The sequence below is a fragment of the Leuresthes tenuis genome, unplaced genomic scaffold (genome assembly GCF_036924035.1).
Source record: "Leuresthes tenuis unplaced genomic scaffold, fLeuTen1.0.hap1 SCAF_16, whole genome shotgun sequence".
Classification (NCBI taxonomy): Eukaryota; Metazoa; Chordata; class Actinopteri; order Atheriniformes; family Atherinopsidae; genus Leuresthes; species Leuresthes tenuis.
Window position 1 is genome coordinate 16,091,109 of NW_027325370.1, and position 27,451 is coordinate 16,118,559.

General features: G+C 38.4%; 1 protein-coding gene across 2 annotated transcripts in view; it reads left to right on the top strand.

Moving 5' to 3' along the window:
* The window catches only part of LOC140271455 (plexin-A1-like), a 239,833-nt gene that overhangs the window by 35,102 nt on the left and 177,280 nt on the right, over window positions 1–27,451 (top strand). For both annotated transcript variants that reach the window (XM_072366682.1, XM_072366681.1), the window contains exon 3: window positions 20,793–20,975. In XM_072366682.1, the coding sequence (XP_072222783.1) occupies window positions 20,793–20,975 (183 nt within the window). The remainder of the gene's footprint in view (window positions 1–20,792; window positions 20,976–27,451) is intronic.

The window sequence follows — 27,451 nt, forward strand, 5'->3', positions numbered from 1 at the left end:
ATTCATATTTTTTGCATGATTGTTTGAATGTCTTTCTATTTTATTTTAGTCTATTGCCAGCCATGTTTCCTGCAAGATTTATTTAGTTATGCTAGTTATGACTTGTTTCTGTTTGTACTTATAGATGAGCTGGCCTAAAAGTGTCTGAGATACTTAAGTGCATGTATGTGTGTGTTTCCCGTCACCCACATGTCACACACACCCACAGCCCTGTATCCTCATGAATAATTCACCTGGTCTCACCTTCTGTTATTCAGTCGGCGCTCCATAACAACCTGCCATAAATCTCTGGACTACTTTCCACCTCTCTGTATCCATCTCCTCCCTCTTTCTCTCTCTGCTCTGCTATTATCTATTTCACTCTCGTCTTTCACTTTAATCTCATCATTTGCATAAAAAAATCTTTCATTTTGCTAACCCCTTCCTCCCTGAGCTCCATCTTTTTCTTTCTTTTTTTTTTTTTTACAAATAGTTTTTTTTTTTAATTTTTGACCTTTAACCTATCTCAATTTTCTTTTGCTCTTGCTTCTTTTACTCCTCAAGATCTCAAGACTTTGATATTTAACTGTCTTTTTCTCTGCTTTCTCATTGGCTTTGCATTGTGTGATTAAGTAGTGTGCATGTGTAAAGCTGAAGGCTGGATGGGATCTGAACAGAAAATGTGGAAGGAAGACAATAGAATATGTGGTGATAAAGAGGAACAGAGTCATGGGGAATGACAGAGTTGGAGTCATGTGATTAATGAGAGGTGGGGCCAAGGTTTGCGAGTAAGGATGTGAACTGAATGGTGGATTAAAGACAAAATGGGAAGCAAAAAGAAAGAAGGAAGGGTAGCTGTAGAGCAAAATGTGAGGTAATCCAAATAGGACCTAAGCGTTTTTGTTTCAAAGGTGTAAATCAGTCTGCTACTTTGGTTGAAACTAAAGTATCTCAAAAACAATTGGATGCATTGTAGTGAACCTTCGTATATACAGTATGAACCCTCATAGATTAATCTGTTTGGCTTCAGTGGCTTCTACAACCTTAAGCTGTCAAAAAATTGAAATTGAGAAAAAAGAAAAGAATTACTCTATATATTGAAACAGAAGTTGTCCAGGTATACGCTTGCCAGAGGTTTGTATCCTAATGAATTTGATGTACATTTCCATACCTCCTTCAAAATACTTTTGGAAGTCCTTTAGGGACTTTTCATTTGAGGTCATCAGTAAAACAAACAGAAATAGTCCACAATTAACAACAATCAGTGGTAAACCTTATATCTTCTAATGATTAGCACAGTAGTATTTTCATAGTGAGCTGTCCAAATACAGTATATAGTCTCACAGAGACTGTCGAAAGACATAGCACAATGAGGCTATATGCTTCTAGATAATCTCTAGTTGCTTACAGTGATAGTTTGTTAATGTGAGGCGGTGTTTCCATTCATTTATCCAAAGAATAAGAAATAATATAGATTGTAGTGTCAGCATTTTCTAAATTTGTTTTCATATTGTTTTTTCCAGTGTGAATTACATACAAATAACAAATAACATCACTCATGGTCTATGAACTGCCACTTTGTAACCATAAGTTCAACATTTGATTGTTGCCATATTGGATCCTTGGGAGTCAGAAGTGACAAAATATGGACAAGTAGGTGCAGCTGAAGAGAGATATTAATCTTTATTAAACAAAAATAGAGAGCTTTTCATTTAAAGTATTAGACTATAGTATTACTTAGATTAGTATTAGCCTTAAAAGTTAATGGCATTTGATGATATTCCATTGCAGCCAGAGATATTCTGGAGCCATCACAAAGCTGCTGACAGTCCTGCACTTTAAATCACTTCTGAAGCTCTATGGCTACCTAAATCTTTTATAAACAGTCAATGGTGTGAAAACGTGTTATACATCCTGTATGAAGAGTATCAGATAAATGCAGTGGAGAATTGTCTGCGTCTAGGTCCTTCAGCTATAGGGGGATTACTCGTGATTTGACATGTAGCTGTACTTTGGTCATACCTACTGTGGCAGAAAGACAGCTGGTTCATTTGACTTACTTAAAAATATGTCTAAAATGGCAAAGAGCTGTTGTGCAACAACACTTAGAATTTGTACAAGAGTGACATAACATATGAGAGTGATATAACATTTAAAGTTTGCACCAAATATGTTAAAGTTCATTATTGTTACTGTTTTGACAGACAGCTGAGTCACACTCTTAACCTGACTTTGTAATCCTGATTTCCAGGCTCACAAGTCGAATGCTTTCCCCAATTTTTTTGAATCAAGGAGATACATGGACAGGAGATAATTAGAAACCTCGCGACTCTGATCACATATAACAATAGCTTTATAGTGGATTCTATAATAGAATTTGATCCGTGCTTAGAGTTTCCATTGCAAAATTCTGAATTCACAAAATATACATTTTAGGAACATGTAAATAAATATAAGAAAACCTGATATCTGCTCAGATGTTAATGTTCTCGGTCCACTAATTCTTTGATAGGGTTGCAAAGATCCCATGTCAAGATCAACAGTCTTTAATTTAAGATTATATTCACTTGTTATACTCCCAATCCCATGACTAATGGTGGCAGCCATGTTGAATCTTTTGCCAGTCAGGGGAAGCTGTCTAAATAGAACAGTGATGTAGGTGTATTCCCTCTTTTAGCAGGCACGTGAACTGAATGATCTCTCTTAGTTGTTGGCAAAGTGTTTTTGCAACCCACTTTTTCTGATAGTGTATGGTATTTTTATTTTTTATTCTTATTCATCTGTTTGCTTATTTTTTGACCCTGTATGATCAGATGGTTCTTGATGCTGTCTTTCTACCACCTTGTGGGTACTGCTTCCTGAAAATAGAAAGTTTCACTTGGTGCAGCCACCATAATGAAAGAAAATTTGGCTTTACACTGCAAGCAATGTTTATAATAATAACCCATATCAAACTAAAATCCATTGATATGTATCACTTCAGTGTTTGCCGATATTCTACTGAGAAAAGTAGTTGTCATCATATGTTTCATTTGGTCCACGCCCTCCCATTTATATTGCACTACAAAATGTTGACATGCTAAATGGGGGAAAAAAAAGTCGCTGGCTTCTTGAAATGCAGAATCACGGCATCAATACTACATCTCCATCACTTGCCTACTGATGTTGTGCAAGCACCATGTGGCCTTGTACTATAAAGTGTACTGTATATGCATTTGATTATGCAAATGAGTGTACAGTTACATGATTGTCCTTTATGGCCATCTGTCGCTCTGCCTGCGATCGATCAAGGTCGCGTCAGCGGAGCCCGCTCTGGGATGTCACTGTGATGAATTTATCATCTCCGCATGCAGGCATGTTTAAAGTTTCCTTATGAGAGCGATGACAGCTCGTTGCCTCTGCACAAGTGTCATGTGGAAACTTTGATACTGGCTCGTTTTAACAGACAAGGTCGGGTCAGCCAACACTCAGACACTACTATTTACCTGGAAGCTACCAACGTTGATCACCATTTTCACCTCTTAGAGTAAAAATCCAAAATGTTTAACCTTCAAATTTGATTATGTTACAAGTCCCGTAAAACATTCAAACGAGCATATCCTGTGTATATAAGTCATATCCTGTATTTTATGCTCCAATTTTCTCCTCCTCCTTGCCTGGTGGTCAGTAACAGCAGATTGAGCATGTTTTATGAAGGGACATGGACAACAAAATGGTGATTGAGGTGAGAGAAAAGGGAGACGTGAGATAAAGCAAGGACAGAGATGGAGAGAAAGATAGACACGCAGATGGACAAAGGTTTGGTTGTCATCATTGAAGCATCACTCAATCTATGCTCAGCATGAACCAACATTAAAGCTGATTTATGAGCCTGATGAAAACAGAGATCTGTGTTTATAGTAGTGTTTCTGATGTCCATTAGACATAAATACATGTAAATATTCTTAAATCTTTTGAAAAATTCTATATTGGAGATTATGAGAAACAGGCCCTTATTTTCACATCTCGGACAATGAACACAGTCTACGACATTTATATGCAGTTTATCATTCGGTCCAGGCTATCTAGACACTTCATGACAGTCAGCATGCACCTCACTGCTAAGATTCCTTTGGCTGATCCAATATAGTGCGCATGTGGGGAAGAAGAGTACAGCTTTGACAGATGACATTAAGACAATGTTAAGCTGAGTTGACAAAATTGCTCTATAAAAGCTTCCAATAAACTGCTTATCCATCTTAAACTACAGATGGAAAAAGGTTGACTCCAAACTCTCCATTTTTCATTGGAGATAGATTATTTAACAAAACTTTTTTTTTGGGGGGGGGGTGAAACACTGATACCGCTGTTTCCCAGAAATACTGATTCAAGTGTAACTTCTTACAGAGGTATACTTGTGTTCTATAGATGAAACTGCAGTCAAAGTGCAGCAGATGACATAGTAATTCAGTACGTTGTGAAAACGGTCTTCTTTATTCAGATTTGGCTCCAAAGGCTCATTCACAGCAGTGTAAAATTCTTATTTAATTATTTCTTTTAACTTGAGTCTCTAGGATGTTAACTGACCTGGAAATCTACTTATAATCATTCCTTGACTTTAACTTCTGTCTTCAGAGTGTGAAATTTGCCTCCATATTGGCTCACCAACACAGATGGCCTATATTTATACTACAATCAGCTCACTGCCCTTGATAACACTTCAGAAATTATGCTACCTCTTTAACAAATTGGCTGCACAGTGATGATGTGGATACCTCTTCTTAAAAGGTAACAAATGATTATTCAAGAAAGTGGTTAATTTCACAAATAATTTCACCATATTTTTGGAATTTGAATGGATTTTCTTTTGGACTGTGTCAGCCATTCTGCTGATTCAGTGTGGAAAAACTCACATCTCCGCATCGTGATGGGTGTGTCTCAAACTGCAGTTCTCTCCCTTTGCAACTTTATGTCCACTCACTATTAGGAGGAGGCCAGTGTTGGTCTTTGGGGAATTAAACTGAGTGGTGGGTGACCTTCTCTGGCTGTGGGCTGCCGTCCAGCTCTACAGCTCAGTGTGCAGGCCGACCCAGCAGTGCGACAGCCTTAGCATGACTAATGAGATGGATTCAGACAGAGAGGGAGATAGAGGATAGTATCTTTCTTTGTGTGCGTGTGTGTGTGTGTGTTTAGGACTCGCTTCATCTCTATTTTTGTGTGTCTCACCCTCTCTGTTCTCATTTGTGTGTGTGTGTGTGTGTGTGTGTGTGTGTGTGTGTGTGTGTGTGTGTGTGTGCCCACCTCTTATCCTGCTTCCAGAGAAGCAAGACAAAACAGCGGTGAAAACAAACAGAAGTAAATGGGATGATAATAAGAGTGTGAGTGCATGTGCGCATTGTCTACAATAACACAAGGTGGATGTCAGAGGCAAAATGGTCTGCAATAACACAGAGCAGGATGACTCTTGTATTGTTATTACCCTCTCTATGAATGACTACCTTTCTCACCCACTCCGTCTCTACTTTTTCCAGAATAGTGTTTATTAATATTTATCACTGTTGATCACTGCTGGGCAGGATTACAGTGTATTTCTCTTCCAGGCAACTGGTGACTGAGTGTGCGCATTTGTATCCCCTCACCGCTGCATCCTCTATCTCCCCATTGTATCTTTGGTCTCATTATCGGTGGGTCTCAGTGGATGGATCACCCACATTGCATCATTCTTTCAGCCTGCTGCGTGGGGAATATTAATGCTCTAATGGTGGCACTTACATCACGCACACTAATATTTCTCTAATGATATGAATAATCTGTCAGTCATGCGTTTAAAAACAGGGGATTATTCCACACCAACCTGCCTAACCTTCTTGTCTTTTAGCATAGTTTTGAAGTTGTTTATAGCCACGTACAAGCCTGCTAAAGATTAATTTAGGGAAATGAAACTGAACCAAAGCAGTACAGTTTGGTCATTAAAAAACAAACAAACAAAATCTTTGCTGAAAGATGATTAAATCAGGTTTGATTCAAGAATAAATCCTTTGAGATACAAACTTTTGTCATAAAGGCTCTTTCAAATGGGAGGCTGTGGCTAGATTATGGTGTTACTGTTCAACATATGAGAATAACGAACAAGAGTGCCGTCGTGCAGCACCACCGTAACCAACATCCGGTTAGCATGAGGTATGGCAACTCAACTGATCTCTTCTCAAACTAACTGCTGGTAATGGTAGTAAGTGATTCTAATCTTAACAGCTTTGTGTACTTTCTTAGTGAAATGTTGAACACATTGATCTCCGAGAATGATGAACGATTGATAGTTCAGATGCAGAGTCTGTCGGTTTAGCTGTCACTAGTTCACTTGTTTGTCTCAGTGAATAATTGAATGATCTAATACAATGCTGTTTATGAAGAGCTTACCTTTGAAAATTATCAATTCTGCTGCTTAGTGCATTAAACATCATTAGTTATATATATCTTTGCATCAATGAAACCTCAAAGACCTAAAAAGAGCTACTACCTATTTTGCCAATTGATGTGCTTTATTTTGACACTGATGTTGTGTCTAGAAGTGCAGGTGAAACATAATGTGTCATCTGTGTTATCTCAGGCCAGAGATACAAATTTTTTCTTCTGTTCAGAAAAGCTCATGTTTTTTTTTCTGACTCAGAAGGAGACCAGCTGACTTTTTACAATATATTGATTTATGGTGTGCTTGCTACACAGAGGTGAATTGCTGTCAAATGCTGTGTAGAATGTTGCTGCATGGGAGGGGAAATAGTTTTTGACGAGGTGCCCTTTTCTCTCCTGCCTTTTTGTCGTTTTGACTCATGAGACAGCAGAATGCTACACAAATCAAGGCATTTCAGGGATTTCAGCTGCAACACACATCCATATGTTTTTGTCTTGGGAATTTTTGTTCTGCTTCAGGCCAAATCCATGGTGCCCATCCTGCTGAGAAATCTTCCTAATTAATAAAAAAACTCTAAATGGGGAGTTTTCTCAAACTTAAGAATAAGAATAAATAGTGCCTGTGAACTAAATCTAATGAACAGTGGTGCTCATTGTTAACTGTAGCACATGACAAAATAGATTAATGGCGACTACAGGGCTCATGAGATTGTCACTTTGTGGTGGATTTGGAGTGTTTTGGCTGCTTAGCCTTTAAGCTGTATGAATTGGATCTGAAGTGACCTTTTCTCTCAGAAACCAGTTGTCTGAATGATTTCCTAGTAGGAGAAGAAGAAGAAGAGAATTATCAGTGGTAATACTACAGTGTAAAAAGCCTAGTGCAACATTTGCAATGAATACTTTTTGCATACTTATTTGTCAAAAAAAGTCTTGAATTGGACCTGGTGCAACTGTTCCCCAAACCCCAAGGAGAAACAAGGCGGTGAAAAGTTAATTCATATCTCTGTTCAGCTTTTTAACTGGGTCAGAAAGCCAACAACCGCCTCATAAAAGGCTGTGCTGGTTGCTCAGGACACAAATCTCTGCAGCACACTCACAAACTGCTGACCTGCAGCATCTAATGAAGAGTGTAATTATTTATTGATGGGCGTTTATGCTGTGTTGTGTTTGTGGGCTTTATGACATCCATGTATGTGTGTTTGTGCAAACACATGCATTGAGTAATGCATATTTGTTTATTTAATTATTCATATGTGTATATATCTGACTTTATTTCTTTGAGCGCTTGTGTGTGTGTGTGTTTTGGTTTTCCTTCTACCTGCTCAGCAAAGCTTTGTGGGACAAGATAAAGTATTAAGACATGTCCTGGCTTCGATTTCTTTTGTGTTTGGGTTTGGAGAATTGTGCACAAGCACACATGCTCGTACATACAACACAGTCAACGACTTATTTTTGTATGATCATTTAGAATCTGTAGCATCTTTTTAATTCACATCATGAACCAAATTCACTGAAGTGTCTGAAGTATGTGCTACATTTGAAGTAATACAAACAGAAATGAAAGATAAAGAAAAGAAAATGTAGCTTTTGTATTGTGCATGTTTAACAATAGGTTGTCACCACCCTCTTGTCTCTGAAATGTTTGTCTTAAAAGGTATCATTAACCTACAAAGGAAGAAATTATTAAATTAATTAGATAGTAGCCACTATCACCTTTATTAGCCTGTATGAATCTATTGGTCATCCATAGCTCTGTCTAATTGTGCATTGCATCCTATTTAGGTTCTGTCTGTCTGTTAGTATAATTTGTATAACTGCATACAGTTGGAGCTGTGTGTTTGTATTCTCTGTATTTTGTTTGGATTGCTTACTCACATCCATGTCACAGCCCTTTCCCCTCTTTTTCCTTTCCATATTTGTCAGCAACAAGCTGAGATGCAGTTGTTTGCAACTTCTCCCTATATTTGTCAACTTAGCAACAACCACGGTTTGTTCAGGAAGTCTTGAAATAAATGTGATTATGACATCATGCCTGTGGCACTGATTCAAAACTCAACATTTAACCCAGTTCATATCAAATACTGGTATGTATATCGCCATTCAGCCTAGATGTACCCGTATTTGAACTGCATTCCATATCGCCATATTTAGGTGAGTTTCTGTACGTGTCTGTAACAATTGCTGTCATACTGCTGTCAGGGAAGGTTTTAGATCAGATTACACAGATCACAGTTGGCAGGGCTCAGATGGACCAAGTCTCATCTGGCTCATATTACATAGAAAGTTCATTTTGGCAAATTCACAGATGTGATGTTTGCCTACATTTGGTAAATGTAGGCCAAGAATAGCAGATGTGTTCCACTACCCAAAAATGTTACAGCATCTGTCGGCCGATGTGGACGTCTTGGATGGACCAATAGAATATCTTAGCCCTTTGAATAGTCCTTGAATATAACGTATTAATTTTGTACCAAGGCGAACCCAGCTCTTCTTACTTTACTTCACTGAACCTCATAAGATCATTCCTCAAAGCGTCAGAGCAATCACAAGCTGTAGGAACCAAACACTTAATTTTGTCTGATCAAACATGGATTTTGCACTGGTTAAAGCACAGTTGCACATAAACTATTTTTCAGACAAATTATAATAGCAGCCTCAGTCAAGATCATTATGGAAAATGCAGCTGCATTAAAACCTAGAATACACCCTATGACATCTCATGATTACAGGTAGTTTGGCATATTTAAAATATTTATCTATAAATTTAGAGAAATGTACAGATATCCATATAGGAACATAGTCATTCTGGCACTAGGATCTGTGTGAAACCCTTCTGGGAGTTGTAGTCCACCTTCTGTTAGGCAGCTTTTTGTCCAATTCTAATTGACAGTTTAGTTTGATGGCTGTATTCTTACCAAAAGCAAAAATCCATGTGACAACTTTCTCTTTTTTTTACAGTGGATATACAAATAGAAATATGGCAAAGGTAGAAGAAAGAAAATGGCCCCGAGCAAAATGTTTGAAGATTGTCGTTAAATCTAATGTAGAGAAAAATCTTTGTGCTTGGCTTGATCAAACTACCTAACTTTTACAATTCAGGCATATGATTCAAAATCTAGATGCATAAAATCCAACCCAGTGGTTCGGAAGCAGTGCTTGAAGCGCATCTAAATCTCACCGCCAATTTAAATGAAAATTGATGTGGCTGTTTTTGCATAATCCTGCAAAAAGATAAATAAATGGAACTGAAAACATCATCTCCTGGGAGAAGGTAACCAGATAGAAGCCACAGCAAGCTACGCTCACTGTAAGCGAGAATAAACATTGTTGAAGTTTGAGAAAGACAATGCATTTCCTAAAAAAAAATAAAAATTAAAAACTAAAAAAAAGATATATATACAAATGTGTTGAAGAATGTTTTACATAAGATATCCTCAGCATAGATCAACATTGTGGTCATGACTCCATATTCCTTTTTTTTCCCACACATATCACAAACCCAGTGAGGAAAAGGCACAGTGTTGAAAATATGCAACAGTCTTGTCAACAAATAACTGTGCCAGAAAGAAATTGACACAGCAGACTGAAGCTTCCATGTGGAATTAGCTCAGCTGATGGCCGAGGCGATCTGGGGTGAAGCAAGCTGTAGTCCCACTGTGGCACATTAACCCATATGGCCAACTGATACTCAAATGCTGGAGCCTAGCCCTCTCTTCCCACAGATCTCAGTCTCTGTCTCAAAGGGATTGCGCAACGTTGTGTGTTTTGTTTATCTGCACACCTTCAAAATGAAGAAATTATGACCCAGAAAAATGTCCCACTGGGGCTCAATCTTGACAGTTGCTCCACCTTGCTTTTAAGCTCCCCAGTGTGGCACTTAAAGCAGTGGGGCTCACATTCACGATTCAGCCTCTTCATTTAAACTCCGCAATTAAAGCAATTATCCCAAAGGAGTGTTTCAAGGTGTTTTAAAATATATCGAGTGTGACAAATGTTTGAGCTGATGAGGCTTCCCGGATCCCTGCTTTGAACAAAAGTGGAAGGGATTGGTAAAATAGACTCTATTTAAGAAGCTTGTCTTTCTTGTCTTGTCACCCACTTAAAACGCTTTATGGTGTAAGCCATATTCTCTCATTTACACAAGGATTATACTGTGTGCATTTAGTACATTTCTCTATTACACACGATTCGCACACCATTGAACATATCATTGTCAATCTGGAGTTCAATATCCTGCCCAGATTCCTTCAAGACGTGGACTGAAAAAAACACTGATTAAACCGTAGACCCTCCAACTGGTAAGCGATGGTTCTGTCTCATAAGCAGCAGTTTTTTTTTTTAATTTTGACAAAGTTAGGATATAACTTTATATCGTTACAAGGGGATTTTACATTGTAAGTAAAAAAGTTTTAACTTTTATACTTGCTGACATGTGCACAGAACAAGCATTGACAACCTGTCCAGGGTGTAACCTGTTTCTGTTCGTCTTTAACACACATTAAGACTACAGAATTACTTATTCCTACCCAGCCGAATAGTATGATTTATTAACTTTCAGCAACTCATCTACATGTGCTCACACTCATGCCTGTACACTTCCCGTGTGTCACCCTTACCCAGTCCGTATTGCAACAAGAACACAGATGGACAGTTCTGCTCCAACTTAGACACAAACAATAGTTCCTATTTTTACATCCCCTGCCTCTTGCCCAGTGATAGCTGGGATAGGCTCCAGCCCTCCCGCGACCCTAAAATTGGATTAAGCAGGTATAGAAAATGGATGGATGGATTTGGAAGGAATGGTTGTCATAATGCAGCATTTTGGCAATAAAGTCCATGCTGCTCACTTTTAGAAAAATAAATGAAAGCACAGTCATTCACACACACACAGACACATATTGAATGTTAAGGTTTGCAGGTTTAGAAATTGTTTGTATGTTTTATAGAACATGAAACATGCCAACAATTTGATTCGGTCAGGGTGAGGTTGAAAGAAAAAACAGAAATATTTAAAAAGACAGGGAAATGGCATATGAATCGCTCAAGAATATGAGAAGATGATAAGTAACAAACGGAGCAAAGAAACTGCAGAATAAATCTAGCTACAATCTAAATGTCAATCTTTTGGCATCCCAGCAATTCCTCTAACTCTGACCTGTGGGACTGAAGTGTCTCACTTTCTCTCTCGCCTGAAGCTTATCCTTCCACCCGAGCACATCTCCTTGCTGCCAGGCTTTCCCTTAATACTCCTCATTTCATCCAAGCCAAAACAACAGTTGCCAAAATGTTGAAGTCTCTTTCCTCCACTTTTACAAAAATATTTTAAATATTTCACCAAAAAAGAAAAAAGAAAAGGTCAATGTTTCCTTGTTCTGAATACAAACATCCAAACCGTCATGTGAATGATAAAGATACCAAATGTAGTGGACCCAGAGTTTTCATTGACCTGGGTTGCTACTGTAGAGTTTTTCATGCTGTCTTACAGTGTGGAGCGAATGGCTCAACATAATTATTTTTAGGAGACATGCCTAAAAGGACCTAAAAGGGAATGACGGTACGTTAAATGTATTTCTCTTAACATTAAACATAAAATATCTGAAGAGAGTTATGATTAACAGTTTGAATAATCTATATTGCATTTCCCGTAACAGAGGCTGAGGCTGTGGTTTACAGTCAAATAGTCAAACTTTGACAAATGCTTGATCCAGTACAACAACATGTTTAAAACATTCTGAATATTTCATTTACTAGAGTGAAAATTTTCCTTTCTGGTATGCACATAGTTATGCTTTGTCTTTTCCTCTTTTCCTCTCTTCCTCCCTTTCTGGCCTGTTTTGGAGAGTCAGTCCCTAGTTGTCCACGTCAAATAGAGAATTTGTCTGAAGTATTTGCCACTTGTCCGTCCAATGTAAGGGGACCGGCATTTAATTGAAAGCTTTGCTTTTATTTTTGGAAAATGCAGTATTTGATCAGCACCAAACTAAACATTCCATGTTTATTACCCTCATACGTGGGCATATCTGTGCCTTTGAATGCTTATTTTGCTACTAAATTAATAAATGCAAACACAATCAAAACATTGCTTCTTTAATTGGCCCCAGTGCTCCACTATAGTTGTTTTCCTTAACCAACATTGCTGGTACTATACTGAACTGGATTATTGGCACATAAGCTATTTGTGACAAATGATGTTTTGTTTGTTTTTCCCTTAAATAAGACTGATATTTGTGCGTGATTGCGACAGCGTACATATATGTGGGGGTGTTTGATAGTTCTATCGCCGTTACACACATATTTGCCAGAGAAATAAGCTCCCAGTCTACTGTCTGTCCGTCTCTGTGTGTATCCTTTAGAGTCTCAACCCCTCCCACTGCACACCTTGTCTTACCAACATGCACACAAAATGCCATCAACAACAAAGGCGGCTTGTATAGGTTTTCTGTGTGTATTTGCGTATAAGCAGGTCAAAGGCTTCAAAATGTGCCAGTCAATTAAACAGATGTTCAAGATACCCGCTGCTCCTTCTATATTGCCACAAACACACAGTGTCTGTCTATCAGTTCGTTGTCATATCCACTGAAGACAAACATGCACACACATATACTCATTAACAACCAATTAGAAAGGAGATATTGGCTCAGTGGGAGAACCTAAAGGCCAACGACTGCTGTCGTCCGCTTCCAACGCCAAATCACAACAAACACCTGGATGCTGGCCAGGGTAGTGTGTGGCTGGTTGTGCATGTGTTTGTGTTATTGACTTCTATTCCCATGTCTGACGGTTTAATCTCATCTCTCATCTTTATTAAAAAAGACATATATAGAGTATATATTAATTATATCCTCGTATATAATTAAGTGAATTTTTCCACTCTGCAAGTCCTGTTATTCATTGCATCAGCCAGCATGTCTCAGTACAAGTCTCACTTCAACAATATCTTTCTCACATGGGAAAGAGGCCTGAGCTACATTTAACATACACACGCACACAGACATATAAACACATACACAGACTTGCTCATTCTCCATGGGATTGGGGCAGTGTGTTTGTATCAGTGTTGAATAAGAGATGTTTGAGGCATTTGTGTCACTGGAGAGTATGTTAATGCAAACTCTCTTTCTCTCTTTCTGTTTAACTCAATCACCATCTACAACTCACTCCTTGCATCTCCTTCTCTTTGTTATTTTTAGTGTTGTCTTATATTTCTGCAGATAAATCAAGATTTGAACAGAGGCATCTGTTCATATCTGAAGTTGATTAGATGCACATTAGTTTTTTTTTTTTTTGTATGTTTCAGCATTGAAGTGATTTTCACAATCCAAAAAAGCAGATAAAACAAACAGGATACAAGCAGATGGAACTTGTGATTTCTAAAAGAAAAAACTGGTCCAGTACAACATATCTGTCCTGCTGGTACAATGAAGATCTCATTGTTCAATCTGTGATGGCCCAAACCAAGTTTATGGAATGCAGTCTTTTCTTTTCTCCAAATACGACAAACTTTATTTATACCTAAAAGATTTGTTTAATGAATTTCTGATGGTCTTGCTTCCTATCCATGTTATTTTCAGCAAATAGTAGATGCCATGCAGTGTTGTTCAGTGCTCTGCTGGTTAACTCACGAACATTAACATATGCGAGAGGCTTTCAGTTGCCTTGACATTACTGTGGCTTTATTTGTGACCTGACAGCATTTTACACACCTTGCTCTTGAATTGATCTTTGTTGGTAGACCATATCTTGAGAATGAACAATAGTCTTAAATCCCCTTAATTTCTAAAGAGTGTTCCTGACTTTGGATTTGATGGAATCCAGACTGTTACATACTTTAGTCACTCATGGTTGCAGATGGTTTTTTTTATTGTTTTTTTTTTTTACTTTTTTCCAGCCAAATGAGCGTCAGCACTTCATTTTCTGAAGTCTTTAGAAATCTCTTGTGTTCGGCCGTGATACTCTTCCACAAACATTAACTGGGAAGATTTGGATATCCCTGTTCTTTAAACAGATGTCTATTCTCATACTTAGCTGAATTCCCATAGATTGAAAGTGTCATCTGGCACTAACTTTACCTTATATTTAACTGCTAATCCCAGAGGTTTACATGCTTTAGTCATTCATGTTTGTAGATTATTGGATAGGACACATCTGGCCCAATAGGACTGGATATGATTCAATATGGATACATAACCAAGTATGATATGTGTTACATTTGTTAAATTGGGTTCTTTACTTCTACTTTCAGGACTACACTGAAACAAAATCACTCACACAATAGTATGTGATTGTGGAGCATTGTATAAAAAGCATTGTAAAAGTGGAACTAAATGATAAGAAGTGCTGTACTAGAGTGTTTATGAAGGAGTGAATATTATGCCCATTGTGAGTTATTTGTCAAGCCTACAGAAGGTTAAAAGTTGCTGTGGAAGTGTGGGCCATGTAATTAATAATAAAAAAAAAATGAAAAATTCTAAAACGTTCATACATTTTCATTTCACATGGTTCAGTGCTTCTACAACCTTATTTTCATACTTGAGAGCTTGCTAAGTGGTGACTCTTTATTCCAGTGACATTGAGTAAATAAGGCAAAATGATATAACAATCAAATAAATGATGAAGACATGCATACATTCATACATTTGGATGAAAAGAAAAACTGATCGGTTAGATAAAGGAAATTTAAAGTTGACTGGTCATCAACACTTGATGACCAGCTGCAGTTGAAAAATGTAATGTTTGGAAAAATGTACTTTTGTTATGAAGGTATTTCTAGAAAATATCCATATAAATAGATAGCTATAGTTTTATTTTAGTATTATGAAAATTCCTTGAAAACAGGAACGAAATTAACTTAATTTCTACAATGTTATTGTATAACACTGTGATTTGTTCATAGTGCTAATACTGATTACAAATTGTGCTCGGAAAAGTTGAGTTGATTTTTAATTAATTCTTTGTTTCAGCTCTGCTCCACTCCATGACTTTCCCCTGCGCCTCCCTGTATGTCTGTGTTCTTTCACAAAGCCAGAACTATGTAGTTAGACTACAATGAAAATTAACAAGCGGTCCCATTGGTTATAAATCAAATGGATTCTTTACCTTCCACTGTTTTTTGTGTGAATGTAAATAATCAGCAGATAGCTGTTTTGTGTGTGCACACATACTTATACAATAATGCACATAATAGTTCACTATAACTAAGAAAATGCTGCTTGTTTCAAAATGAAAGGCTGCAATTTCCCATTGAAATGACTTTTGTTTTGAAACTTGTAAGTGGGTTCTGGTGTGTGCTGCCTCACTCAGTGTGGTGTTTGACGTGATTCTACAACTTGATTGAAGTCCACCAGTGTCTGATTTAATTACAGTTAGGTCAGTTACTGTTTTTAGTTTAAACTAACATATTGAAATATATATGTCAAATATATGAAACATATTGACCCATAATAGATTTAACACTTGTGAAATAAATAGAAATATTAATCACAAAAAAAGAGCAAATACTGCAAGCTGAAGTCTGCAAAGAAAGTTCATATGAGAGCAAAGTTAGGATAAAGAAATGACAAACAGAAGGGAACTGAGATTGTAGTTTTATAGTTGATGGTTGTGTGTGTGTGTGTGTGGTTGACTGGTGGATGGTTGCACGGCTAGCTGTGGTTAAGATGGTAACATTTTCTTCCCAGTGCTACATAGTTTAAAACCACATAACAGGCACTGCTGCTCTTATGCTTCCATGGTTAATGGGTGGTTCATAGGGCTAAATCCAAACTCTTTTTCCGCCTTTCTCTCTCTCTCTCAGTCTCGCTTGAGGCTCATTAGTGGCTACAAGAGCGCTGTTGACCCTCAGACCCTCAACTATGTCTCTCCTCTCTATCTTCTTTATGCTCTCCCTTTTTTCTCTCTAATCTCCTTTGTTTTTTCCCCTATTTCAGTTGTCCAACTATTTCGCTCATCACCCCATCATCATTCACTCAGCAAGAGTTTGGCAGTGGTTTGTGTGTGTGTGTATGTGTGTGTTGCTTGGGGCCAGTGTCTGTGTACAGCACAGGTCTCTGGTAAGGACAACACAGGGGACTTTGTCCTTGTCTGACCCACCTGGAATTAGAGCAAAAGTGTGTATGTGTATGTTTGTGGAATAATGCTATGTACATTGCCCTGAATATGAGCTGAGCTATAGTAAGAATGATAATAATAGCTTGGTCAGAGGTCCGCTTGGCCAACAGGGACAAGCTACAGTAGGTCACCTTATGTTGGGCAAGGATTATTGCACTGATTTACATCACAATCTGTGTAATCATCCAGGTTAAAATGGGGTTTTTAACAAAAAAAAGGCACTACTAATATGGAAGACACAAGTTCCATTGAGGTAAATTGAAGTAAAATCTGAAAGCGAGAACGGTAAACGCCCATTAACTGAGATATGCTGCTAAAGATTAAAGGATGATTTATTTAAGCAATAAAATCGAGACCCGATATGACGAGCATCTGATTTCTATGACGGGGTATCTTGACCATGACAAATGGAGGACAAATGGCCTACAGCTTATTAGAGCTCTTTATGACAGGGTATTGGATGTGTCTAATGGATTAATGGTGACAGCTAAAAACTCAAGTTTGCTGGTCATGGTTTTTGACAGTTACTGACTATTCTTTGCGATTGCAGGCTTGGGACAACATTATTAGATTCTTAAAGGCTTATTCTTTGTTTTTTTTTTTAAATTGGATTGTATGACGTAACTTTTATGTCCAAATTGTCTACTTTTTCACTATATTCTCAATAGATGTCTTTCCTTTTTGTCCAAATTGTCTACTTTTTCACTATTTTCTCAATAGATGTAGATGTGTTCTGAACTTCTGTGCTGCTCCATGTATTGCATGCAGGCTGGCAGCCCAACATAACCTGCCTCTGGTCAGCTGAGTCTGTCAGGAGTTCTCAAACTTTTTAGATAGCTTGCTCGAAAGCATTCTGAAAAGATTGTATGTATTTCTAGGCTTCTTGATCATGTTTACTGTCTTGTAGTTGGTATTTTGTAGTTAGACAGGTTGGAACTTGAGTCACAGATGGTTGTGGCAGAACATGTGCATAGCCACTGTGCGAGCAGTGATTCTTGGTAGCGCCGAAATTCTTCGTTCAAACAAAATGGTGACAACGGAAATAATGGTCTAATGCAAAGGTGACATGGTGTAAAATTGTCTTCATAAAATATTTGCTTGATTTACTATATTATATAAGTTTTATGGCAAAAAGTTTATCTTCTTTGGTCTTCTTCTGAACAGCTTTTAGCTTAACTTCTCCTTTATAATCAGTGCCTTGGGAAACTGAGAGCTCTCTGACTGCTTTTCTATTGCAGGCAAGATTACCTACAAATACTATGTGTATATGTGTATATATATATATATATATATATATATATATATATATATCCCTTGAAGTCAGTTCTGCAATGGTGATAGGGAAAAAAAAGCTTCAACATATCTTCAATGAGTAGCTGTACAGTTATGATAAAAGAGGTGGGTTGCAGGAATTACATGTCTACAAGGCGCACAACAGCTAGCAGATGTCAGGCCTGTGTGAGGCCACATTTGTCTGCAGTGAAAACACGTCGACTGAACGCTCTACTGTGCCTCAATCTGAGCTGTTGACTCTATGGTAATGATGCAAGTCAAGCTAAACATAACAAACCATTAGCGTCCTCAGCATGCTGACAACAGCGCTGGGAAGATGGTGATCTCACTTCTGTGTGTAAGTCTGACATACAGTGGGAATGCAGATTAGTTTACAAGTATGAGCTGCCCAGCAGTAATAAATCCTGCCTTAACTACAGTATGGTCTTATTTTCACATAGCAGAGAGCAGAATTGATTTTGGAAGAGGGAATAGTCGTGTTTTTGATAGAGAAATGTGTTAATATTCAAAACCAATGGTTTTGACATTCCGGTCATCTTCTCAGCTTGGTTGAGCGACCTCTGGAGTAGCATGTAGTTATTTGTCTTAACCATCATGTAAACGCTTGCATCCCTGGGTCATCCCTGATAATACTTTTAAAGGGAAAAAAAGAAAGGAATTGAATTGAAATTGAAAGGGCTGCAGGCATGTGAAAGCAGAAAAGAGTAACCTCCTGGGACAGACATGATTTCCCACCGGGCAGTTCCTGTGAACCTTAAAAGAAAAAGATGTGAGAGGAATAATTCAAGGCAGAAGAGAAAAAAAGAAATAAGCGCAGGATAAGCAGGGTGTGGAGAAAGTAGGATGGATGGATGGGAAAAATAGTAAGAGACAGGAAATGAGTGAAATGAATGAATGGATATCTGGCTCTGCTGTCTTTAACAGAGGAAACAAGGGGAACTGTATGCCACGCACCCAGTGCCAGAGTTCATGCTGTCACTGAGCCATGGTCATTTCAATCTTTTCCTCCTTCCTTCCCTTTATACCTGTCTTTTTGCCTTTGTCCCTCTCATGACTTGTTTTCTTCTCTTTTAATTTCCTTCCATATCTGTCTCCATCTCTGCATCACCTACCCTGCTCTTGCCCACCCCTCCATGTCCTGTTTTCCTCCTCTCAAATTACTTGCAAAACAGTCCCCAAATTGAGAACATGTTTATGTAAATCATACAAAAGCCAAAGCCGTTGTGTGCGTGTGTGTGTGCGCCTCCGTCCCGCGGCCCTTCTCTCGCTCACTTTGTCACTCCGAGTTTTTGTTAATTGAAGTTAAACTTTGCTGTGTTTTTGGCTGCCTTTGAAAGTCTGGTGGAAGGCAGACAATGTCCGCCACAGGCATTTTCTCAACCTTTTTTCAACCTCACTCACTCGCGCACAAACACACACGTTCCCTGACAGCTTTGCTGTTTTGAAGGGGTGTGGTGATTGATTGGTCTCTATGGAGACGATACGTCTTGTAATGAACAAGCGAAAGCTGGCATGTTAATTTGTTTAGTGTGGGAGGTTTAATTAGGCGTGTGTGTGTGTGTGTGTGTGTGTGTGTGTGTGTGTGTGTGTGTGTGTGTGTGGGTGGGCGTGGGGGTGTATGTGTGCTTGCACATATGTTGGTGTATATATAAGTTTTTCTATGAAAAGATTTCAAAATAGTTTTTGTGTGAATTCCCTCTTTGCACATATATTATGAGTGAAGGGACACATCTATCCTTTCATATTGAAGCGATAGATGTGTCCAAACTTTTGACTGGTTTTGTATGTGTTCATGCTTCTGCATCTCATGCATCGTGGATTATTTTTGTTTTCAGGTGTATATCATTAATGATACATTCCCATGCATTTAATGTACTCTTTCAGTTTGTCCATTTCAATTAACTTTTGAAATTCTTTTTAAATGTTTAATGTGAAAATGTGTACGTTACTTTTCTTTTTCTGTGTGTAAGTGTGAATGAATGCACATCTGTCTGATCTCCTTTCAGATTTGTGTGGAACCAAAGTTGTGTTTCTCGTCATGTATGTGTGTATGAGAAAGGTTATCAGGGTAATACAGATGCTGTTGATTATCTCGGTCATATATGTTAGAGTCAGACAACCTCCTGATGCGTGCATAGCTATCGCGCAATTTCAATGGCATTCCTATTACACGCTCACACTTAGATATGCTGTATATGCGTAAATCATATCAGGGTTGGTTTGAGCATATACCAGAGACTTTGATTATAATATGCTAATCTGACCTATAATATCCTTCCATTCCTTTCCTCCAGTGTTCTGTTTGTGTGTTCACCCTCCCCTGTCTTTATTCCAGCAACAGCTGATTCACACGCTGTATTGGCTTGTTTCTTGTTAGAAACTACTTTGCCAAAGCAGAACAAAATCAATTTTCAAACATTGGCAAAGATCTGTACAATCATTAAGACCACGCTGAGTTGCTAAATTGTGCGGTTTAACATCATGATGTACTACATAATAATCAAAGGCTGTAGTGGAGGGGAATGCACCAGTTTTGGACACCTTAAAGTTCTAACAGATTGCATTTTGAGTTAATCTATTGACAGAAAGATAATGTAATAAATATGTTTGAATTATTGTTGAATTGTCAATAGTTTATTTTCTTTCGAATGATGCGTCTACGACTCAAGTCCTTCTCCTCATCCCATTTGCACCGCTTTGCCATTGTTGTCACTATATCAGACTCACCACTCCATTAACTTTGGTGAAATTTACGTATGTTTTGCCAGTTTCAAAACACACTTATCAGTAAGTTTTCATGGACAAATTGGAGGAAATGTTTCTAGTTAGAGCCAATAATTTCACACCATCTCTAAATCTGCAGTGACATGGAATTGCCTCAGGAGCATGAATTATTTTCTGAGTGCCGGTCAGAGCATATACCAACAAATATATATACATATACAAACAAAATTTAAAAAATGTGAAATTTTTTTGTGTTTTTTTAGTTTAACCACTGTCTTTTCCTCTGTCTCTCCACATGAAAGCCATTGCAGATAGACGATAACTTCTGTGGCCAGGACTTCAACCAGCCTCTGGGGGGCACAACAGCCATCGAGGGCATCCCGCTTTACGTGGACAAGGATGATGGCATGACCTCTGTTGCGGCTTATGACTACAGAGGAAACACTGTGGTTTTCACAGGCACTCGCAGCGGACGCATGAAGAAGGTAGGTTATTTGCATTTTGAAAACTTTTTTTTGCTGTGGTGATTTTAACTTCGAGTCTGGGAAGTCTTCATTTCACTCTTCGACAAAAAGGAACAATCCAATCTCATTTTTGCTCAGATCCCATAGTTTATAAAATACTGTTAGAGGTGGATGTTGTTTTCACATAGAAACATTTTATTCTACAGAAGTGTTGTTTTGATGATAACTGGCAGGACACTAATAAAATGTGACTGTAATGGGGATTTAGTAGTTCTTGCTGTGGTACAATGTGTGTACATGTGTGTGTTCAAGGCTTTACAGAAAAGTGTTTTCACTTTGAAGCAGCTTTGTGTCATTTTATGATGTATTTTCAGTGGTCATTGGTTTTGGCATTGCTGATGAATGGCATTGTCATCATAACTCATTGCAGATATCAGCTCTGAATGTGCGTATGGATGTTCTGTGTGTGTGTCTTTAATGGCATTTTGTGTTTGTTTCATCTTGAAATGGATTTTCACAGCTTGCTTTTGTCAGTGAATGCTTTTGAGACTTAGCAAACAAGACACATATACACTCGCTAAAACACATAAGGCAGAAGCTTTGGGGATGCAAGTTTTCTCCCACAGATACAAGACTGTCGTTTTTTTGGGTGATGTGTGGAGTGGAGCTCGTGCTGTGTGGGTTTTATCTTGCTGAGTGTTGTCGTCACAGGTTTTTCAAAAGCCAGTGAGTGTGTCTGAGTGGCTATAAGGTGGGTGCAGATGATGTTTTATGTGTCTCCTGAGGAACACTTGTGAAAAAAACCAAAGGTATTTGTTGTTTCTTTTCCCTGTGTGTTTGTGTCTGTGCTGCCGTGGGCTCCTTAAAAGCTCTACTCAATCACATACAAGCAGTAATTTCCTCTCATGTTCTGCATACACACACACACACAGCATGTAGTCTCTTTGTGTGTGCATGCCTGTGGGTTTATAATATGTGTGGGATCCTCAAGTACCCGTGTTTAGTAGACTGCACAAACTGTGTGCCAATCATCTGCTCCTTCATCTGAAATCTGACTGAGCCCTCGCTGTAGTGTGACAGTATCACTAATACTCCTCATACTGAGTAAAAATGCCATCTGATAATGAAAGTAATTCTATAAAGACACACATAATGCAAAAAAAAAATAAGTACAATCCATAATTCACTGTCTGTGACATCTAATGTTAAAAAGTTTTCAAGAATGGCCCCTTAATTTTCTTTATAGGTGTACTTTAAAGCCAGCTATTATTTTTCCCTGTGCTGATGTATTTTATTTAAGCTGGTGCTTCGCATAGTGTAGTCTTTATGTTTTTACCCAACTCCTTAATAGTCTGTTAAACTAAGAAAAAATCAGCAGCTGCAGTTTTAGGTGCAAGTTTGGCAGTTTAGGTCTGTTCATCTCTGCAGCCTGACAGAAGCCTTTTCCAGTGCTGTAATGCTGCTGTCGACTACTTTTTCACAGACGATAATAATATGCACACACATACACATGCAGACCTACACGTGCCTCCTTACACAGCTTCCTGTCACTTGAGTTTTGCTAAGTCAACTGAAACCAAGCCCGCAAGTCCTTGCAACTGACCCCTGGACTGCGTCTTTAGTTGTGTATGCAGACAGATGATTTGTGTGTCTGTTGAGAGTGTGGGGGTCAGCAGATCCTGGATGATATCCCGCTGATCGGAATCCCATTTCCCCTCAGCCGGCATCTCTTCCTGTGCTCAGGGATGGAGAGAGGAAGGTGAACACGGAGGTGGAGGCTGCCAGTGTCCTCGCACAAATCAATGCAGATGCTGCGGTAAAATGTAGTCGTCTATTTAAGTAGAGAAATGGCGAGACGGGATGACAATTACTATAAATCAACAGTGATTCAACGTACAGCCAGTTTGTTAAACCTTTCAAATTTCTTGGTGCCAGCTAAGTCTATCCGCTGACACAGAGGGTGATTCGTTTTAGCTTTAAACGGTGTAGACTGAAATAAATTGGAGAACAAGTATTACATGTCTGAACTTGATCTGGGTAAAACAAAGTTTAGAAAGAAGAAAGAGAAGAAAATGTGAAGTTGAAGCAGATGGAGAGAGGTGGTTACAGGCTGTGTGGTTTTATTGCTACTCAATGGAAGGTAAACCGTGCTCCGTGGCCTAATGAAATGTAAAACTGCAGTGTATTGATGTCTTCACACACGCTCACAACCAGATAGTCATTAAGATTCCGACAATGTGACCTCCGTAATATGTGTTTGCCTGCATGCGCATGTCTCGCTTTGTGGACTCTCTTTATTGATTGATCTATGAATTTCTAATCACTAATGTAGATCCTAAATCCAGGCAGTCCATTTGAAAAGTGTTAGTCTTATATTTTATGTGTGTGTGAGGGAGAGACGGAGAGAGTCAAGCTGAAAATAAGTTATTGTAAACGTGCACTGCTTTACATCAACAAGACTAATCGCAACATCATGACTGAATAAGCACACAGCATGTATGTGTAAAATTACCGCCTAACATCTCCATTACTGCTGATTTAAAGGCTTTCTTTCTGCACAGATTTTGAGTGGACTGACACTACATTATTAGATACATTTAGAGGCTGACACTTTGACTTAATATCAATATTTTTTCTTAACGTGAGAGAACAGCTGATTTAGTACCCCATGTAAAAATAAAGGGTCACTTTGATTTAATGGTGTCATGGTGCATTCATTAGGATGCTCCTGCCTAACAAGAAAAAGGCAGTGTGTGATAAATGGTATTTATGATGACGCATATACAACATGGTGATATGAGTTTACTAAAGAATGTGAACATTGACATCAAAGCTACCCATTTTTTTTTTATTTCTGTTTATTATTGATAAAGTTAGGCTAGTGTTTAGTGCTGAAGAATAAAGTGACAGTAATACAAAAATTATTAATTGAAGCCAACATTTCCTAAATTCTCATCATTGTCATTTGATAGTTTCAATGTGTAACATTTAGGAGGGTCAACTGGTGGCATTACAGTGTGATATACATAACCATGTTTGTATTCATATTAAGCCTGTGGGAGAATCAGATTTGGTACATGGTCATAGGGCAAATTTAAATACTTTATTAAAGCTAAAACTGGACTCGTAAAATATGTGTAAACATGTTAGTTCGATTGAAACCAGAATTTTTCAAACCCAGTCAGATATTGTTGTGGTTAGAAGTCGAATAAGTGGCTCCACTTCCTGTCTGGGGTTTGATCAGAAAGCAATGGGAGAACGTGGATCATAAGTAAAAAATGATGGTAACATCAGAGAATAACCACAAGGGAAAGCATGCATCTAAAAAATGGCAACTTGTATCCAAAGGTTACTCTTAAGATGTGAGATATTATTTGAGACACAAGTTGTCTTAAACAGAATTAACTCTGAGCAGTTGGTTATAAAGACGGTATGTACAATTCGGAGGGTTGTACTTTGTATGTAGAATTCTGCTTTTTCACCCAGTATGATGGCATAGCAAGCTCCTGCTTTCCTTTTTCATCTAATATCTGCCAGCAGCATCCAGCCTGCACTGTTGTTCCATGCTCAGTACCTCAAAATTCACGCATGATTGCATTTTCTTTTAGATGCCACAGTATTGCCACAGTACTGTACATCACTTTGTCAGCAGACAGTGTGATGTTGTGGAGTACTGAGTTTTAACTGCATGAAAAATCACCATAGGGTTCGTCCTCAGCAATTGCCAGAAACATTCCAAAAAGCCTCTTCAGATCTCCATAAAGCCTGGAAATCCTTTCATTCGGCCTATTTCATCTGCTCCCTTGTCTACCTGGGAGAATAAGGTGTTCCTGACGCATCAGGCGAGATGAAAAGGTACTCTCAGCAGCCTTAAGTATTTCCAGATTTTAGAAACAAAAAGAGATAAGCAAGGCCAACGGATAAAAAGAGGAAAAAGGGGAGATTTACTCTCAGCAATATATAGGTGTGTGACGGTGTCTGTGTGTGTGGTGGGTGAAAGGGGTATAGTTTCATGTCATTTCATCATTTCCCTGCTAGCAGCAAATCCAATTACTTTTCCTTTTCCTCTATCTTGGAAGATAGCCGGAGTGACAGTACTGATTGGAGAGTGGCGCTCCAGAGGTAACTGTGCCAACTGGTTGACTGACATAACACTGGCGCTTTACTGCCGTCAGACACGGAGACATGTGAGACTGGTTAGACATCAGGCCATCTCAGAGCCGTTGAGGGGGCCAGAAGTTCACTTGCCCTGCTCCTTTGATCGTACATGTCTCTCCTACTTAGAAATGATCCAATTCACTCTTTTGTAAGATGCTCCACATGTTCTACTCTACTTCAATATGACAGTAGTGACATACTGCATTGTGTATTTCCCCTCTACTCCCAGCTAACCTATCTTGCCCCCTCCCAATGTTTTTAGCAAGACAATTAGGTAAACAATGTTTTGCTTGTACTCAGTTTGGGGTTTCCGGTACTTTTTAGAAGTATTTTGTCGGAGCAACTATCAGAGGCCTTAGAGGTACAACAATTTTGTATTTTTCACCGAGAATAATGATAAGAGAAAGGTCATTACAATTTATTATCTTTTAAGTCTGTAATATATGGGAACTGAAAAAGTCCTGAGTCTGAAGTGCTGAACCACCTCAGCAGTATATCACGGACAATGTTATTATTCACTCTTCACATCTTAGCACTCAGTGAATGAGAGCCCCTTCCTAGAGTTTTATATGGCCATGGATGTATTGGCTTTGCAAGCTTTGCTGTTAGACTTGCTGTCAGAATGATTAAGCCTAATCAGGAAACATGGGATGGGAGGTAATTTAGCATGTGAATGCTAATTAGCACTAGCATTTAGACTGGCAGACGATGATTGAAGCGGTGCATCGGCCGCTCGGGCTGGTTAGATGGCAAAAACAGCGGGCTGGTAGAAATGATTGATAACCTTTGCATCGGGCTGCTGTCTGTTTCCCTGTTTGCGTTTAAATGAGTGCGGATTACAGTTTCTCTTTTCCTCCAATGCAAACTTATAATGAGCAGATGAGCTCGGCATCAAAACACTTTAATTCCATCTTTATCCCATTAACAAGAAGTTAGTGAAATAATGCCCCACTAGTTTCTCATAATACTCAACACGGCATTCTTAAACTGTGTGTGTTTGTTGTCAGGTGATTACTTGGATTGGTCTTCTTATCTATATACATATACTTGGTAAGCTCCTGCTCTAAAGTAAGACGTTCAAGTTTCTTAAGGTATAGTTTGCACTTGATATGATGTATCTGAAAAAGATACATGTCCGTGAATGGATTTTTTTAGTGCTTGCATGTTATGTCCCCTGTAACTTCATGTGTGTGATGCTGCCTGATCAGTTAAGACTAGTGTGTTAATCCAGCAGAGGTAATATTACAGCTGTAAGCGGTGCTCGTGTTTGAGTGAATTATCATCCTATTCTCTCCTCTAGTGCTCAGCTGCTCTCCTTGTCTTCAGGTCTTATATTTTTTTCTGTCTACAACAACCCCCTCTTCCTCTCTGCTCTTTTCTTCACTTATATGTCACCTTCAGCTCCCTCGCTTCCGAATGAGGGTATATGCCTGCAAATCTGCTTCCCTCGAGACTCCCTTGTCTCATCTGTGTGTGTGCGTGCGTGCAGCAAACTGTCCTTCTCTTTCACTACTCGTCTCACAATCTCCTCCCTCCATTAGTACTTTAATACATGTCAGTCAGTTAAAAAAGTGCTGTCTCTGTCTTTTTATGATTTTTTATGAGTGAAACGCAAAGCGGGACAGAACTTATGAACCGGTACAAAGACATATAAAGCAGACAAAATTGTGATTTATAGACATAGCCATACATGATAATTTTGTGCAACTGCTTTACACAAAAACCTGGTCTCATCAGATCCTATTTAAACACCAGTAAGTTCATTTGGAGATTTGGTTGTATTAACAAAGGAACTGTCTAATTAAGACTGCCAGCTGTTTTTCTCTTTTCAGTTTTTCAAACTTGTAATAACACATTTTTTTCAAATTTTACGCACTTCCCCCTGGAACTATTGAAGACATTATACAACTTATTTTCTTCATGATTAGATGAAATTCACAATTTGGAGACCGAAGTTTTAATGGAACGCAGGGAGTAAGATGTTTTTCAACTGCTGAGCTTTCCTTTGTGAATAATTTTTGTCTTTATGTAAAATAGTTGATATACTCCATCGGAAATATTTGCATATTGTCTTGCTCCCCAAAGCAACAAAATGTAAAAACTGTTTGAGTTAGTTTGTATCCACTTTGCTAAATTAATTGCTATGTTATGACCTTAGAATTAACTCTTCATATCTGTTTGTGCGGCTGGTTCCTCTACCTTGAAAAATGTATGGCACAATGAAGAAAAATTATGTTCAAAGACTATGTGGAAGAATCAGAAGCTGTGAAAGCACACATTTGAGAAATGAAGGATCATACTTATTACGTAATGCAAGTACAGCCAACCATACATAAATA